Source organism: Molossus molossus, unplaced genomic scaffold, assembly GCF_014108415.1.
Source record: "Molossus molossus isolate mMolMol1 unplaced genomic scaffold, mMolMol1.p scaffold_m16_p_6, whole genome shotgun sequence".
Lineage (NCBI taxonomy): Eukaryota > Metazoa > Chordata > Mammalia > Chiroptera > Molossidae > Molossus > Molossus molossus.
Genome location: NW_023425399.1, coordinates 64416548 through 64435012, shown reverse-complemented (window position 1 = coordinate 64435012; position 18465 = coordinate 64416548). Strand labels below are relative to the sequence as shown.

The following is an 18465-nucleotide window of genomic DNA, read 5'->3' as shown; positions in this document are numbered from 1 at the left end:
CTGCTGCCCGGGGCCCGACTTTCTCCGGCCACCTCTCCACGGGCATTCCTCTCTGTGGCCAGGCAGGCCGTTTTAGGTGCCTTTGGTTGTTTTAGTGTGATAGCAATAAATAGTTTTTATAGAGCTAATTAAATTTAACGCTTGGAAGAACCAGAAGAGAAGGATGAACAGAAAACAGACAGTTCAGACTTTGCATGCCCCAGTGAGTTCATCTTCCTTTTTCAGGCTCAAGATTTTAGTCATTTTATGTGCAGTTTTGTTCATATGAAAAAGGGAGAAAAATTTTTATTTCAGAAGAGTCTGAAAAAACTTGACCCTGTGGTGAAAACACACGGCAAGTTATGTGCAGCCCTGACCTGCATCCTTTCTTCTGGCAGCTTTTCTGGTGCAGAGGTTTTTTCTCCTCTTGTACTATCTGGGAGCTGTGGCATTTTTAACAGACTGCATCATTTTGGAGTAATGTTCTCCTGAGGTGGGCAACTGAGGTGTATAATTATATGCTGTGGAAAATGACAGAGGTAGGAGGGGGAGGGGAGGAAGTTATTGAATCACAAAAACATGGTTCCTATTCAGAAAAAAAATATACAGGATGTTCTATTTCCTTCTGCTCTGCGCCCATGGAGAGGGCAGCATCATAAGTGGAAAAGGCATTGTATTCGCTGGAGCTCGCCTGCTTCCCTGCTTATTGTTTCGGAGACGTGTTACTCCTCAGAGCTGTCCCCAGGTCTGCTGCCTTTCCTCCTATGCCAGCTAAGGCAGTCAGAGGAAACACTTTCATTACATTCTAAGTAGAATCAAACCACAAGTATATTTATGAAAATTCTAGCAGAAGGTACAGTGAGACCATTAACTCAGATCCCCAAAATACTTTAAGTGGTTTTTTATAATAAAAGTCTATAGTTGGTGTGTTAAATTGTATCTGCATATTAAAAATCTGCCCTAAACAGCCCTGGCCAGTTTGGCTCAGCGGTTAGAGCGTCGGCCTGCGGTCCGGAGAGACCCGGGTTCGGTTCCCGCTAAGGGCATGTACCTCGGTTGCAGTTTGTCCCCGGCCCTGGTTGGTCGTGCGGGTGGCAGCCACTCGATGTGTCCCTTCACGTCGATGTTTCTCTCTCTCTCTCCCTTCCTCTCTCTCCCTCCCACTCTATCTGTACAAAAAATGGAAAAATATCCTCGGGTGAGGACAAAAAAAAAAAAAAAAAAAAAAATCTGCCCTAAACACTAAAGATTGCCCAAGTGTGCACAGTATGTTTAAAATCCCTCCTATACTAAGTGCACTGGGAGCATGGGCCATCCGGGGCTTTCTCCCGAGCTTGTCCTTCGTGGCTTCTCCGAGGGTGAAAGTCAGCAGCAGCCGCAGGGTGCATTCAGCTGTGCTCCTCTCAGTGGCCCCCACGGCTCCCTCAGTGGCCCCCACGGCTCCCTCAGTGGCCCCCACGGCTCTCTCAGTGGCCCCCACGGCTCTCTCAGTGGCCCCCACGGCTCCTCTCAGTGGCCCCCACGGCTCCCTCAGTGGCCCCCACGGCTCCCTCAGTGGCCCCCACGGCTCCTCTCAGTGGCCCCCACGGCTCCCTCAGTGGCCCCCACGGCTCCCTCAGTGGCCCCCACGGCTCCTCTCAGTGGCCCCCACGGCTCCCTCAGTGGCCCCCCACGGCTCCCTCAGTGGCCCCCACGGCTCTCTCAGTGGGCCCCACGGCTCTCTCAGTGGCCCCCATGGCTCTCTCAGTGGCCCCCACGGCTCTCTCAGTGGGCCCCACGGCTCTCTCAGTGGCCCCCATGGCTTTCTCAGTGGGCCCTTTTACAAAGCCAGGCCTGTGCGTTGGTTGGATTTGATTTTAGTGAACCTGTTCATACTTTTGTCAAACAAAAACTGAGAAATTAAGGAGGAATTAGAGATTGTACTTAAACTTGATCATAAAAGTTTGTTTCAGGCATAGGGAAATGCAAAGAGCCCTGGCCAGTGTTGCTCAGTGGTTAGAGTAACACCAAAGGGCCGCAGGTTTCATTCCCGGTCAAGGGCACATACTTGGATTGCAGGTCCATCCCTGGCCCTGGTCGGGCGCATGCAGGAGGCAATCATTCAGTGTGTCTCTCTCACATCAATGTTTCTCTCTCCCCCCTTCCTCCCTTCCTTCCCTCTAAAAATTAATAGAAAAATATCTTCTGGTAAGGATTAACAACAGAAAAAGTGGACAGAAATAAATGTAAGGAGCAGGTAAGCAGAGTGTCCGAGTGGCCAGAAGCCAGGCATTGGCACATGCTCAGCAATCAATCCTCTGACCCTTTCAGTTCTCTTTCTTACATTAGGAGGATTCAAAACCTGGTTGGCTTTACTTCCAACAAATGTGACAGGACCATCTCGTCTCTAGATAGCATGTAAATTATGTGGCAATTAACTTATTTCCCAGGAAAAATTGGTTCAGAGTAGAGTTCTTCTCAAAGCATTCAGTAATTCAATGCACATAGTTTTAAAGGAACACATCTAACTTTTGGTTTTCTTGAAGATAAAAGTAACAGCTAAAGAACCTTTTGTTCTTGCCCAAAGAAAAAATGCACAGAATAAAATCATATAAGTGTGTGTTAATTTGCTTAATTTATTCAAAGATACTTAAAGCTAAAAGGGTGTGAACTAGGACTTGACACACGCTCACCAGGCTGCACTGTGGGCCCAGGGAGCAGCCTTCTACAGCTGAGGGCCTGCGCCCCCCCCAAGCTATTCTTGCCTAGACTCCCCAAACCAGGAAAGCAGCCAGGGGCTCCCCATGCGAAGACCCGTGTGTCCTGTCACAGCTTCTCTGCACACCTAGTGTTTCTAGAGCAACAGATACAGTTTTATTTTCTAACTAGATATGCAACACTTTGTACTAGTTGAAGCATAAGAGGCCATGTAAACTCTAAGGTAAATATTTTCTCAATATTTTAAAAATATGCTAACAAGTTCATAGCATTTAAAACTGGGTCATCTTAGAAAAAACAATTTAAATTTCTATATTAAAAGAAACAAAAGCCAGGGTATTTGATTCAGCTCATTTTCCCTCTTTCTGGGCTCCCCATAGGCCCACACCTATTTCCCAAGCCAAGGACAGAGAAGCGTGGGCATGGTAATGCCCACGTGTGTGTGGAGAGTGGCTATGACTGACAGACTGATGACTCAGACCCCGTGGCCATAGGGCGTCAGGAGCCAGTGGACAAAGTTACCTGATCTCTTCTTGGCAGCCTTTTCTATTTGTTTGTTTTGCTTTTGTTTAAGGGAAAAAATAAGTTTTGCCACTTAAAGTGATGCCCATAATTTCTGGGCAGGAAGCGGGGATGTGATGGTGAGCTTGGCCACTTCCTCCTTGCTCCTCCTGTTGCTTCCCTGCAATGATCACAGTGTCTGATGAGAGCGGACGTGTTCCCATTTTGTAAAAGTAATCAACAGTTAAACAAAGTTTACTTGACATATTTCAGCTTCTCTTGTTGTAAAGCTTCATTTAGAAACAAGGAGATATGATCAAGGCATGGAAAGTGATTGTTAGCCATGTGATTTGAGAAGGTTTAACGCTCGTTTCCCTTCAAAGTTCTTGTCAGGACAGAGGAGGTGACTAGGAGTCAGAAAATGTTGAGTTCTGACCCAGGTTGACCGGTTATGAGCTGGTTGTGGCCTGCCTGCATGTCATGTCCTCTGTGCAAAGCAAGGAGACAGTCCCTCTGTGCCTGACTACTCAGGAGGATTAGTTGAGTGGATGGACGTTTTCATTCTGCGAGCACTTGTTGATGCTCACCATAATTGGTGCTGGCAGATACAGCACTTGGGCCCTACCCTTATGAAAATATGCTGGGAGCTACAGGTAGTGCCAAATGTAAGGAGATTGGTTATCATTTTATTGTTGATTTGTATCTGTTTCCTGGTCATCAGTTAAGTGAAAACAATCAAATTATTAAAAATTGATCTTCCATTTGACCCAGTGATCCCACTTCTAGGAATATACCCTAAGAAGCATAAAACACCAATAAGAAAGAATATATGTACCCCCATCTTTGTAGCAGCACTATTTACAATCGCTAAGATCTGGAAACAGCCCAAGTGTCCATCAGTAGACGAATGGATCAAAAGCTGTGGTACATATACACAATGGAGTACTACGCAGCGGTAAGAAAGATCTCTTATCCTTTGAGACTACATGGAGGGACCTTGAAAGTATCATCCTAAGTGAAACAAGCCAAACAGAGAAAGACAAATTTCATATAATCTCACTTATTTGTGGAATATAATGAACATAACAGTGTGAGGAATGGGGGGTAGTCCCAGAGACGCGGAAGCGGGGTACAGACTGACAATCCCCTAAGGAGTGGGGAGGTGGGGGAGGGATGAACCACAGAACTTATACGCATGTATGCATGAACAGTGGACATGGACAACAATCTGGGGAAGGGGCAGGGAGGGGAGGGGGAGAGGGGAAGCAGTGGGGGAAAAAAGGAGAATCATCTGTAACAAAAATTAATCAATAAAATAACTTTTTAAAAACCAGGGCTGTTAGAAGTTCTATGATTACCAAAAATGCTAAAGAAATACAGCTGTATTGTGAGCACCGTCCTCCACAGAAGAGCATCTGTGTGTCTGCAGTGGGAAGGGACTCGTGTGGCTTGGTGTGGCTTTGTCTCGGGTGACCTAAGAGCATTTCTTTTACTGGTTGACAAGTGCCTCCTCCCCCGATTCATCATGGACGCCACACTGTGATGCTTGAACTAGTGGCCACAGATCTGCTGGACGATGTTAAGATCTCCCTCAGAGTCACTGACCTCCTTCATCTTTCTACAAAAAGACAAAGTTTGAAAAATTTTAGATGGATGAAAAAGACTGGGGGAAATGAAATTAGTAATTACATCACAACAAACTCAAAGTAGAATTAAATTGTTATAAGGGAAGTTAAATAATAGTTATCACTCAACTATAAGAGTCATTCATAAAGTAACAAAGACACTATTCAGAAAAAGACTATAGCTTTAAAATCCCTGAAGCTATTTTTAAATGCATATTTTATAGCAGAATAGAAGTTGCATGTTTGAATAAGTCCCCTGATGATATCATAGTCTCATTTAAGATGGAATTAACTAGTGCTTTAATGCTAGTATTTCTATTTAATTTATTAATAACCTGAAAATGTTTAACTTGTATTTGTCCTGTATTATACAGTGTTTTACCCTTCAGCTAGCAGTGTATTGTGTGGCTCTATTAATACAGCTACAGGTATATAGTACATGGGATCCTGGTATGCCCCCATGCTTTTCCTAAATAATAATGTAAAAACGATAATGCTAATAAGGTGGCAATGATGGTCATGACTAAGGTACCTTAAATTAAGACGAGCAGTTTAAAACTCTAATTCTCATGTTTGTGGTGGTAGATTTTCACTCTTGCACATTGCAGCTTGGGGTGTTCCTTGCTGTCTTGTGTGGAAATGCTGGTCCCGGTGGGACAGTGCTCTTTTCAGCCAGTCTCTGATGAGGGCTCAGCTGAACGCTGACAGCAGCATTACTCAGCAGGTCACAGGAAAAGTATGGATTTCACAGACTGTGGCAGAATAAAATCTGCAAAGTGCATATTTTTCAAGCATTCGAGCCCCTCACACACTTAAGCCACAGAAGCAAGGCTTTATTTTGAGATCCAAGCCACGCAAACTGTCACCAAACACACAAGTTGCTCATTCATTTAACTACTAATGACTGGATTCTTACTGTGAGGCACAGGCTCTGTGCAAACAAAATGATGACCATGTGGTCCCAGTCCTCAGGGAGTCCACAGTCAGGTGGCAGAGACAGCAGAATGTGCTTAGCACCATCCACTGCATGGTCAGATGGTCTGTGTGACATGCAGGTGGGCAGGGCTCGCTGTGGGGTCTGTGAGCAGGTGAGTCCTCCCTACTACAGCAGCACTAAAGAGCAGCCTAACTAATAAGGCATACTTGGACCCATAGAAAGGAATAATAACTAATTAGAAAAGACTAATTAGTAAATATTGGTAATTGGTGGAAATGGCCAAGATGACCAAACACTGCAGGTGGGATGGAGATTAGAGGAGTAAAATACAAAGAGCTACAGTTTTAAAGAGTATTTGGAAAGCCATCTGGGGCATGCTCGAGGATGTAAGTTCCTGGCCCAAAAGCATTTCAGAATGGTGCTCATTTATCTGCTCTATCTTTATGTCTTTTTCTTTCTCTTCTTTCCCAGTTGGTGTCAAGAGGTATAAGGGTAGCTGTGGCAAAGACAAGAAATCAGTTTTAATAAATGCTTCTTGTTGCCATCCTTCTTCTCATTAGCTCCTTACATAGTTGACCACAAGAAGGTAAAACGGAGTGTGGGCTAAAGTGGAAATAAAAATCCCAGGTTTTCTTTCACTTGTCAACTGACAGCAGAGAACATTTTCATTATAACTTGAACAGAAGAAATATATATCTGACTAATAACATAAAGATTAAAGACCCTGGGTATAATAATAATGCCAAATCCTTAAATAAATGGATATCTAAGCTCCATTAGAAATGAAGAGAAAACTCAAGCAGAACTTATTAAAGAATTTCAGCTTTGAAGTCATGATATCTCAGGTTACCGACTTCCACAGTTTTAACCAAAAATAACCTTCTTTGAGTTAGGAATTGGGAGGAAAAACAATATTTTTATATCTCTTATAATATTGAAAAAAGGAAATAATTGAGAAAAATGTTCCTTTTTTTCTGCCTCAAATATTAAAGTAGGGTAGGGATGCATACACAACCAGTTTTAATGGATTGTGCTGTTGAATTGTGGGGTCATTCTTTAGCCCCCATTTGTGTTTGTAACATTTAACTTAAAGAAAAACAAAAACTGCCCTGGCCGGTTTGGCTCAGCGGTTAGAGCGTTGGCTTGCAGTCCAGAGAGACCCGGGTTTGGTTCCTGCTAAGGGCACGTATCTCGGTTGCAGTTTGTCCCCGGTCCTGGTTGGGTCATGTGGGTGACGACCACTCGATGTGTCCCTTTCACGTCGATGTTTCTCTCTCTCTCTCTCTCTCCCTCCCACTCTATATGAACAAAAAATGAAAAAATGTCCTCGGATGAGGATAAAAAAAAAAAAACTAAGTGAAATATTTAAGATATAAAATGCTTTAATCAATTATCTCATTCCTGTGAACATTCTTTTTTCTTCTCTACCCTTGTACATTTTTTAAGACCATCCTCCATCGTTAAGATCCTGTGTTTACTGCACCAAATTGTAATTCTTAGTGTCACTTTGCTGTTTCTTCCAGAGCTTCTTTGAAGGGCAGTCTGCGCCATGGGACTCTGCTAAGAAAGATGAGAACAGAATGAAGAACAGATATGGGAATATAATTGCATGTAAGTATTGGCAGTGTAATTGTGCTGTGGTATAACTTTCACATCTGCTAAGATTGACCACCAGCCTCAAGCAGTGAGAATTTACAGTGCAATTACTGCTTTTATCCTGCTGGAAAAGCTGGTGTCATGGTCATATTAAAGAAAGGAAAAACTACCTAAATACCCCCACTACATCAATGTGTCTTGCTATGGGGCTAGTTTTACTTTTAGATTTAAGGTTTGGGTAACATAGGTAATGTTAAAATGATGAGAAAGGAAATGCATTTTAGGAGTAAACATAACAGTCCTAATGTTACCCAGCTGCTATGTGAGAATGAATAGAAATAATGATGCCCAGCATGCCTTACTGCAAGGAACTCAGAGTTCTCAGCAAACATTAACTCATTAATCCTCCAGACACTTGGGTTAGGTAGGTCAGTAATAGCCCCATTTTTAAGGACAGGAAACTGAAACTCGGAAGTTAAATGATAGTCCCCATATCACAACACTCATTAGCAAAAGAGCTAGGATTATATCTCAGAAATTCCCAGTTCCTGTGGAACTGAATATTACCAATCCATAATACCTTCGATGGTTTTTAAATTGAGCCCAACCTCATTAATGTCCCGTAACGATGCTGAGACACGTGGTAGATTGATGAGCCTCCTTCTCCCAGGGCTGAAGCCATCCATCCCCTGCATTAAACTGCTCTAAATCACACAGTCTGCTCCAAGTACTCACAAGGTACTAACAGAATTAGTACTATTTCTAAATAGATGTAATTTTTTTTTTTAAATGTGGGAATAGACCCAAGAGCATCTAGCTCATCATGTCTTATTACTTACAAAAGAACAAACTTGAAAGGTTTGGATAGTCCAGGGGAGCAATATATTAGCTCTATTGATTGTGAGAGTGCAATTAAACTTTATTTGCCTGAGCTAACATTTCCTAGAAGGACTGAGATTCTGTAGCAGCACAGCACAGTGGAATTTGCCGTGACTATAGAAATGGCCTGTGTCCGGTACAGTAGCCACTCACCCGGCGAGCACTTGAAATGTGGTTCGTGCAACTGAGGAACCATCTGGATTTGGGTTTTATTTTTAATTAAAATTTTTATTTTGAGATAATTACAGAGCTATCTGTAGTTGTAAGAGTAATACTGATATATACACTTTATCCAATTTCCCCCAATGGTAACACCTTGTAAAACTATGGCATATAGTAAAAAGTATATAGTTCAAAACTGGGGTATTAACACTGATGCAGTCAGGATACAGTGCATTTCCATCACCACAAAATCCCTATTATTGCTCTTTTATAGCCACACTTTCCCCTCCTCAACCCCTAGAAACCATTAATCTCTTCTGCATTTCTGTAATGTCATTTCAGGCATGAATTATACATTATGTAACCATCTGGATTTGGCTATTTTTCACTCAGCAAAATTCTCTAGAGATTCATCCAGGTTATTGCATAGATGAATAGTTCATACCTTTTTATTACTAATATTCCTGGCATAGCTATACCATAGTTTTTCTACTATTTTTTTTATTAAAGTATAGTTGTCATATAATATTATATGAGTTTCAGTTGTACAACACAGTTATCCAACATTTTATACATTACAAAGTGATCACCCTGATAAATTCAGTAATCATCCATCACTGGACCGTTATCTCAAAACTACTGACTATATTCTCTATGCTGTATGTTACATCTCCCTGACTTATTGATTTTATAACTGGAAGTTTGTACCTCTTAATTACCCTTCACATATTTTACCCGTCCCTTACACCCTCCCATATGGTAACCATCAGTTTGTTCTCTGTATCTGGGAGTATGTTTCTATTTTATTTGGTTTGCTTGGGTGTTTGTTTTTCAGATTTCACAGATAAGTGAAATTACACGATACTTGTCCTTCTCTGTCTGACTTATTTTACTTAACACAATACCCTCTAGGTACACCCATGTTTTCACAAATGGCAAGATTAAATTCTTTTTATGGCTGAGGAATATTCCAGAGTGGTGTGTGTGTGTGTGTGTGTGTGTGTGTGTGTGTGTGTATCTCACATCTTCTGCATTCATTTATCTATTGATGACATCTATGTTGCTTTCATATCTTGGCTCTTATGAATAATGCTGCAATGAAAATAAGAGTATATATATCTTTTTGAATTATTGTGTTAATTTTTTTTGGATAGCTACCCAGAGTAGAATTTCTAGGTCATATAGTAGTTCTGTTTTTAGTTTTTCCAGGTAGGAACTGATATTTAAATTGTATTTAATTTTAATTATTTTAAATTTAAATAGTACATGAGACTAGTGACTCCCAAATTGGACAGCGAAAAGCTGCAGTTTATCAGTGTATTTTATTTTCAGAGACGGGAACAGGGCTTACATATGACATGAACTGTCCTGATTGAGCGTGAGCATGCCCTGTTTCCCTGTGGCCACTCATGGAGCCAAACCACTTGTTTTGCTGGTGGCAGTTGAGTCTTTCATTTGTTTGTTGATGCTTCATTTGGTCACATGAGTCCTTTTTAGATAGAAGGTGCTTCCTTGAGATCTTAAATGCCCCTCTGTGAATTTAGTCAGCGCTATGGAGCACCAGGCCTGGTAGACTCCAAGGTGATGGAGTTGACGTCCCTGCCCCCGGACCCGCAGACGAAGCAGGGAGAACACTGTAACTCCAGTTCAGTGCGATGACACCGCGCTGTCTTGTAACTGTGCACAGTGCCTTCAAGGCTCAGAGAAGGAAAATGTTATTTCTTGCCAAAGAGTGGTCATGGGAAGAATTACTTGACTGTAGAGAGCATTCCAAGTTCCTTCATTTTCTGTGGGAACCCGCTAAAGGTTTGCATTGTTAAAAGAATCGAGATTTGTTGTAATGGCTCAGCCTTCCTAATGCCACAACCCTTTAATACAGTTCCTCATGTTGTGGTGACCCCCAACCATAAAATTATTTTCTTTGCTACTTCATAACTGTAATTTTGCTACTGTTTTGTCTTAGGCGACCCCTGTGAAAGGGTCGTTCGACCCTCAAAGGGGTCGCGACCCACAGGTTGAGAAGCGCTGGCTTAGAGGCTGCTTCCCAGGACTTCCTTCAACTCTGTAACAAATTCTAAAGGGATTCACAGAGGTAAAATGGGGAGTTCACAGCAGTGCCCCGGGCCCTCACCCCAAGTGGAAGGGGATATGGATGAGCCTCTTTCCTGAGGTTGCTGTGTCCCGGATGTAGGCCTCATGCTGAGCATGAGGCAGCGTCGGTGGCTGGGGTTTCAGGTGCGCTCAGGGATCCAGGGGCCTTGTCCAGCATATCCGTGGGTCTGCTCCTTCCCGAGGCACAGTTTAATGCCTGCACTTGATAGACACTTGAGAAATACTTTATAATGACTAATGAAAACAAGAATAAAAGCTAGCATTTGCTGAACATTTACTATATACTAGACACCACTCTAAGCACTTTATACATATTAACTCATTTGCTTCCTATAACAATACCACAAAAGAGATGTATGTATTTTACAGGCAAGAAATTTGAGACATAAAGATGGTAAAAAGATTACACAGCTAAGATATGGAGGCAGGATTTCTACCCAAAAGCAGCATTTATAACCACTCACAGTTAGTCCCCAGCACTTGCCACAAAGCCTGAAGTTCTTGCCATTACCATCGTAAGCCAGTGTCAGTGATGAGAGGAGACTTAAAGAGACTTTAGCCCCTTCCCTTCCCATCCTTTATCTACCCAGGCCACCCCAAATAAATATACAAACCTAAGTGAAAACTGTGCACTCGCTGTTGAGAGGTAGCTCCAAACTAAGTCCTCCAGCATCCAGACTGACCCCAAGGCTCCTCTACAGATATCGAGAGCTGCCTTTTGCAGACTTTCTTCTTTGATGTCTGTTGTCTAAGAAAGCTATTGAGATCAGTGTCTAATTTATGTAATAATTGTTCACCTATTATCACTCATCGTCATGTAGCTCAGAATGGGTGCTGATGGGAACAGGATGTCCGAGAACATTGAATAGTGGGCGGGTGTGGGAAGGGCAGCAGCGGACAGCGCCATCTGCGTCCTGTTGGTCTGGGACTGTGAGGGCACTGGCCAGCACGGTGGAGTATTGGGTGGGAAGGGGAGCCCAATAAAAGACATGCATGGCCCAGCCTACCCCCAATGTTATTGTAATCCAAATATATACTGGCTTTTTTATGAAGATATTTAAAAACCACAAATTCTATATAATTATAAACTGTTTTAATTCTACTAAGTGTTGTCCTCATTTCAAGTTGAGGCATGGAAGATAGTTGTGCTTTTGTGACTTAAAAAATGATTTTCTAGTTTAATTCTCTAGAAAAGTTTGTTTTTATAGACCAAGGTAGAGGCATTGCCCCTCCAAGTAAACATGGGTTGCCTCCTTTCTGTGAAAAGTCTGCAAGCTCGCCAAGGCAGTCCAGGTGGATTCTCTCCTGTAAAGTTTCATTCAGTCACCAGACATCCTGCCCACTTTTCTCAACCCAGACCTTCTGGGGGCTGGGCATGCAGTATGTGGTTAAATAGATCCAGTAATTCATCCCTTCATTTCACAAATATGTATTGATCACTTACTATTTGCCAGACACTGTGCTAGGCACCTTGACAGGAAGATGATTAGACATGACTAGGTACTGCAGTGCAGCCCAGTGCAGGACTGTAAAAGGACAAAGAGTATTTTAGGCATTCAGACCTGCCATTCTCAGCTCAGCTTTTCAGCCCTGTTGTCGACAATACATAAACAAATGGGCTGCCTGCATTCCATTAATAAAACTTTATTTTCAAGTCAGGCAATGGGCTGGATTGGGCCACAGTTGGAGAAAGATCCCACCAGGAGAACCTGTCACCTCCACCAGCCAGGGTGCACTGTTATGGAAATGGACTGAAATGCCACATCAAAACAACATTGATTACTGTCACCTGAAAAAAAAAAAATCACCTCTTTTCTTCTTCCTTACTCCTGTATTACTTTTTACCCTTCTTCATTTAAAATTAAAAAAAAGAAAAATATCAGCATTTGAAAAGGTCAGGTTCAAAGCTGGTAGGTAATTGAGGTTCTACCTGGCTCCTAGTTGTTAGCAAGACGGCCCAGTGGTCCAGCTCTAGTGCTGTAACTCCAAGCCCCGTTTCTGGGTAGTTTGCCTGGTTGTCACCTTCGTTCCTGATCTCGGTCTGATTTTCTAGCTCTTACCTGCTCTCCCTTCTGCCCATCCGGGCTCATTCAGTGTTTCTTCATCAGGTCACAATGTTTTTGTGCCTTTCTGGGGACAATGTCAAAAAGAGACAACAACGGGAGTGGGGGCACTTTTCTGCCTGTTACTCGATCCAGTCTCCTGATTTGACCTCTCAGCTTCCCTAGCATTCTAAAGGCTTTTCCTGTGCACATGTGCTTTCTCTTTTTCCATGTATTTTTTAAATAGAAATAGCATATATTTAGGGTACATAACATGATGTTTAATACATGTGTACATAGTGAAATGATTACAGCAAACTAATCAATATATCTTCTCTGCATATCGCTGCAATGTGTCTAGTGAGAGCACCTGACATCTACTCTCCTAGCTATTTCCAGGTTCAGTGCAGCATTATCAACCACAGTCATCAGGCTGTACCTTAGATTTCTAGTTATTCATCCCACATAAACTGCATCTTTGTACCCTTGACCAACATCTCCCCATTTCCCCAACCCCAGGCCTTAGTAACCACTGCTCTGCTCTCTGCTTCTATATATTTAATTTCTTAAGATTCCACATATAAGTGAGATTGTGCACTTTTCCCTTTCTATGTCTACCTTATTTCACTTAGCATAAGACCTTCTAGGTTTATCTATGTTGTTGCAAGTAGTTATCTTTGCCTCTGGTTTGTTTTCTAAAGTACCTTTAGAGCTATCTGTGGTTATTACTAGGGTTCTATATAAGGCTCTATGTTGGCATATCCTGAGATAGCACTTAGACCACCTGCCAAACCTTTGTTCCTGCTTTTCAAATAGAGTATTCAAATGCTTAGGCACTACTGTTAATCCATCCCAGCTAACTGGGATGAGTTTAATACCACATATGGGCTGCAGAAATACCACCACTGTTAGCTTAGGTACCCAAACACTGGTGCCAGCCCTTGCTCACTCGTCACATTAGACCTCACAGGCTGAGTTATTTCACTCAGGAGTGGCCCCAACCTGATGTGAGCTTCCCAAGTGAGTCCCATGCAGCCACTGCAGTGCTTGGGGCCGGTCTGAGAACCATCATTTGGAACTGGTTCATTTGAAACTGTCTGTGTGTCTTTAGTTATGGCAGTGAAAAAAAATCTTCAGTATTGTTAGAGTTGTGGGAGGATTTGAGGAATTAAAAGAATCAAAGTACTTATCTAAAGCACACTTATGTATAGACCCATATTGGCTGTTTCTTTAAGTCACAGAGAAGAGTGCTATTACCGCCCCCTCCCTCCAAAAAAAAAGTATGTAATTGTGGAAAGATGATTTCACTAACTGGGAAGCCTGCTTCCTAGCACACTAACGAGGATGAGCAATGGGGGATTCAGGCAAGAGATCTTAGAGATTCTCATTAGTGCTTTTCTGAGAATATAAGAAGTGCTAGTAATAATCACATTCATTGTTTTGCAACAGTGTTTGAATATAAAAGGCTTTTAATGGTGCTTAAAAACTGTTTATTGGCTATTGCTCTTAAGTAAGTTAAACTTTTTTTTTATTTACACTATAAATTTGCTGAGTTAGCCCTTTCCAAATATAAACTAATACCCAGTCCACCATTAGCACCCCACACACAGACATAGCCCTCCTGATACTCTTCAGTGGTTCCTAATTATAATTAAATCAGAACTTAAGACATACACCAAATCTCCCAGCTAAAGACAGTCCATTAAATCCAGGGGTCCTCTTTTCTGGGGACAGGCAATTAGAGAAACTACAGGCCTTTCTTACGCTCCCTTCCCCCTTTCTGTGGTTCAGTCAACAAAGACATATCAGTCTGACACGTGCCAGGATCCTCGCCAAGCTGAAGGAATTCTTTCGACAGATATTTACTGAGTGCCTGTTATAAGCCAGGCACCATCTTAGTGTCAGAGAGAGAGCAAGAAACAACAGCGAGCTCTTTGCCCACAGGGCACTCAACATGCATGTAGGGCCACAGAGCAACACCACCGAGTCAACTGCACAGTGTGTATGTTAGAAAGTGAGACATAACAACAAAGCAGGGAAGGGGGGTGGGCGGGGCAAAGGTGGCAGCTTTTCCGCTGTGGGCAGTAAAGGGCTCCCTGAGAGGATAAGATGCGAGCAGTACCGAGGAAGGGAGCTGGCCAGGCAGGGGTCCAAGGGTTCTGCCTCAGCACTGTGTCAGGTCACAAGGAGCCACGATGCTGACCTAAGGGAGAGGTGGGGAATATGAAGATGCTGGGTGAGCCGAACAGACAGTCCCCACCCTCAGGAAATTCATCCCCTGTGGGTGGGAGGAGAAAATGAAATGATTGTACAAATGAACTAAATGATTATACAAGTGAGTGAAATAAAGGGCCACAGAGAAAGGTACGTGGTACTGTGAGACGCCATATTGGGGGGTTGACTCACTCAGAAGGCGTGAGAAGGCTTCCCTGAGGATGTGCAACAGAAGAGCACTTCCACTGCTAACCGGCCCTTCACTCTGGGAACCCTTGAGTGGGAGGAACTGAAGGGAGGCCAGGTGGGGAGCTGGGAGGGGTGAGAGGTGGTGGTTGGCCAGAGAGGGAGGGAAGCCGTAGTCAGACCTGCAGGGTCTTCTAGGAAATGTTAAGGATTTTAATCTTTTTTCTAAAGTAAACCTCATTAAAGACTTTTTTTAGGAGAATGGGTGAGGGTTGTTCATTAAATTTGCCTTTGGAAAATTTAACCTAACTGTAATGTACAAAAATTAAATAGAGGGGACACTAGCTAAGAGATTCAGTAGCTCTGGTGGGAAGCAATGATCATGTGGACTAAGGTGTGAGGTTGGTGGTAGCAGGGAAAAATTATGAGTTGAATCCGGGACATATTGAGATGCTTCTGAAACATGCAAATGAGATGTCAAGTAGGCAGTTATATAGACTGCTCTGGAACCCCCAGAAAAGGCCTGGGCCTGAATGTAAACTAGTGAATCTTGGGGCATGCAGGTGGTGGCTGCAGCCATTGGCGTGGTAAGATCACCTGTGGAGGGAACAGAGAGGGCACCAAGAGTCTAGAGGGGCTTTAATAATGAGCAACGCTGAGAGAAACTGCCTAACCTGTCCTGGGAGCATTGCTCCATGGAGCAAAGGACACATGGATAGCATCCTGTAGTGCCGAGAAGACTCTGATGTCGCAACTTGAGGATAGTTCATGAACGTAGCAGGAGCTGCTTTGAATGGAGTGGGTGAGGGTTGAGAAGGCAAGTGAGTGAAGATAAGACTGTGATGACAGACAGCTTCATGAAGGGGAGAAGAGGGGTCCCTTCTAAGCTTGGGTTTCGTCTTGGTTGGGTCACCCATTCCCTAGTACTGCTTTCCAGGCTGATTGCGAGGTAACTAAGAGGAGAGGGAAGCTTTGACCCAGTCTGCCCCACCCGATTCTTTTAACCAATAACCCAACCTTGATGTCCCCTGCCAAAGACCACTTTTCCAGGATTTTGTTTTAATCGCAATGTGCTCTCTCTGCTAATTGAGTGACTCCTACAGTGTCACTTTTGAGTGTCACTCCAGCATCGTGGCTCCTTGTGACCTGACACAGTGCTGAGGAATCTGCCACTGTCTTGACCCAGGGTAGGTATAAAGGCAGGTGAAGTGGGGAGGGTTTCAGTTACATAAAAATGGACTCCCAGGGAGAGCTTTTGGCATGAAAATTCAGGTGGATGAAAGTGAGATACAGATTGATTGACATACTATGTTTAGGAAGGCAAAAAGTAAATCTAAAAATCAGGCAAAATAAAAGTCAGAGGTCCTGCCAAGATTCTGAAGAATAATGAGTAAAAATCTGACAGAACATTTAAGAGAAAAAGAAACAGGCTCCAACCAGTTGTTCAGTGGTTAGAGCGTTGCCCCGTGGACTAAAGGGTCATGGGTTTGATTTCCAGTTCTCTCTCTCTCTCTCTCTCTCTCTCTCTCTCTCTCTCTCTCTCCCTCTCTCTCTCCTCCTTTCACTGAAAATCAGTGGAAAAATATCCCGGAGTGAGGATTAACAGAGAGAGAGAGAGAGAAAGAGAAAGAAACAAGGCGAGACAAATTAGTAACACCTAAAACCAATAGCAAGAATAAAGCTTAACATGAGCCACCCACCACTACACTCAAAGGTTCCTTATTTGCTTCATGCTCAGAACCTGCAGGCCTGAGCCCCCAGCTGGGCACAGGCAGGGACACCAGGCTGCAGTAGGGGTCACCAAGGGGTAAGACACCAGGCATTTCCCGAAGGTTACTTGGCTTTTCTGCATCTTGTACCATGAAAGCAGTGTAGCTGCAAGAATGTAACCACAGGAGGAGCAAAGCCATTATTTGAAGATCAATTGTAATTAAAATTAATTCCAAGTCTCCTCTCAGAGGGCAAAGGTTACTTGGATCACTATGATTCCAATTTACCTTAAATATGTCATCAATATTTAGCAGAAAGAGCAAATTGGTTGGAAGTGAACGATTATCAATGACATGACCCACTTCTGCAGCTGCAGTAATATCTAATCACACGCAAGCAAGCCTGTTACCCATTATGTAGTGTTTCATAGGAAAATCTCAAAATATTTGAAGCTACTTGGCAATATTTAAAACATGTTACTTGAAGAAAAGGCATAAGTAACTTGTTTTATGGAATTAGAGCATAGAGACCACTTTTAAATCTCAAATCACTCCATTTCTATTGTATGAATGCAAACATACAGGCGTGGACACATAAAAAATACATACAGCCCTGGCCACTTTTGCTCAGCAGTTAGAGCATCGTCCTGCGGTCCAGAGAGACCCAGGTTCGGTTCCCACTGAGGGTGCATACCTCGGTAGCAGTTTGTCCCTGGCCCTGGTTGGTTGTACGGGTGGTAGCCACTCTATGTATCCCTTTCACATCGAAGTTTCTCTCTCTCTCTCTCTCTCTCCCTCCCACTCTATCTGAACAAAAAATGGAAAAAATTTCCTCAGGTGAGGATTAAAAAAAAATACATACATGCATGCATATATATAAATACATACGCACATGCATGCATACATAAATTCATGCATGGATGCATGCATACATGGGGAAAAGCACCAACAGATTATAATTTTTCAGCAGTGATTAGTGGTTTGTATGCTTTGTAATAGGTCTTTATGTGCCTGTTTCTTACCCCAAAATAAAAATTTTGCCTTATTTCATATAATAACGGCTATTTTTAAGAAATGAGAGGAATGGCAACAAGGTCTTTGTTTCTCAAAATGTCAGATTTTGTTGCCTTTGTTGATGGGTAACATTGAATTGTGATTATAATATAAACTTCAGTTAGCTTTTGATCATATTCCAGTCATCCACGGCTAAATAGGTTTTGTTATTTTTCCAATTATAAAAGCGATTTATACATAATAAAGAAAAATTTTACCATAATGACAACTTGGGAAGAATTGCCTAGAACCTCACCAACAAAATTCAAACCCAGCTAACTTTTTCTTTCTGTTGCCTTCAAATCTTTGTTCTGTTCCTTGAAGCTGATGGCTTTATTATTTTTTTGAAAATAAAGATAGGTCTATTGTTGGTTTGTTTTCTGATTATAAATTTGGTATAAACTGTGTAGACAATTGCAGTAGTACATAAAATTACAAAGATGGAAGTACTTATCACTCCACATTTTACCACCCAGCAGAAACCCTGTTGTTTCAGCTACCCCACCCCCACCCCCCGCCCCGCGCGCTCCTGTACACACAAAAACACAAGGAGCATTTCATATAAATAGACCCTTAGGAGGCGTGCTGCTCTGTGACCTGCTTTCCTTCCCTCTGCAGTATGTCGCAGGCATCTTTCCAGACAAAGGTAGAGTGATCCTTTTTAATGATTTTATCACAGTCCATTGTTTTATAAAACCACTGGTGATCAGTTCCCTGTGACATCATTGAGTGGTTTAAACTAAGTGGGAATAAATTCTGTTTTAGAAAAGATC

General features: G+C 42.6%; 1 protein-coding gene across 6 annotated transcripts in view; it reads left to right on the top strand.

Annotated features, from left to right (window-relative positions):
* Positions 1–18465, top strand: part of PTPRM (protein tyrosine phosphatase receptor type M) — an 839861-nt gene that overhangs the window by 722967 nt on the left and 98429 nt on the right. For all 6 annotated transcript variants that reach the window (XM_036244603.1, XM_036244601.1, XM_036244600.1 and 3 more), the window contains one exon: positions 7263–7350. In XM_036244603.1, coding sequence (XP_036100496.1) covers positions 7263–7350 — 88 coding nt within the window. The remainder of the gene's footprint in view (positions 1–7262; positions 7351–18465) is intronic.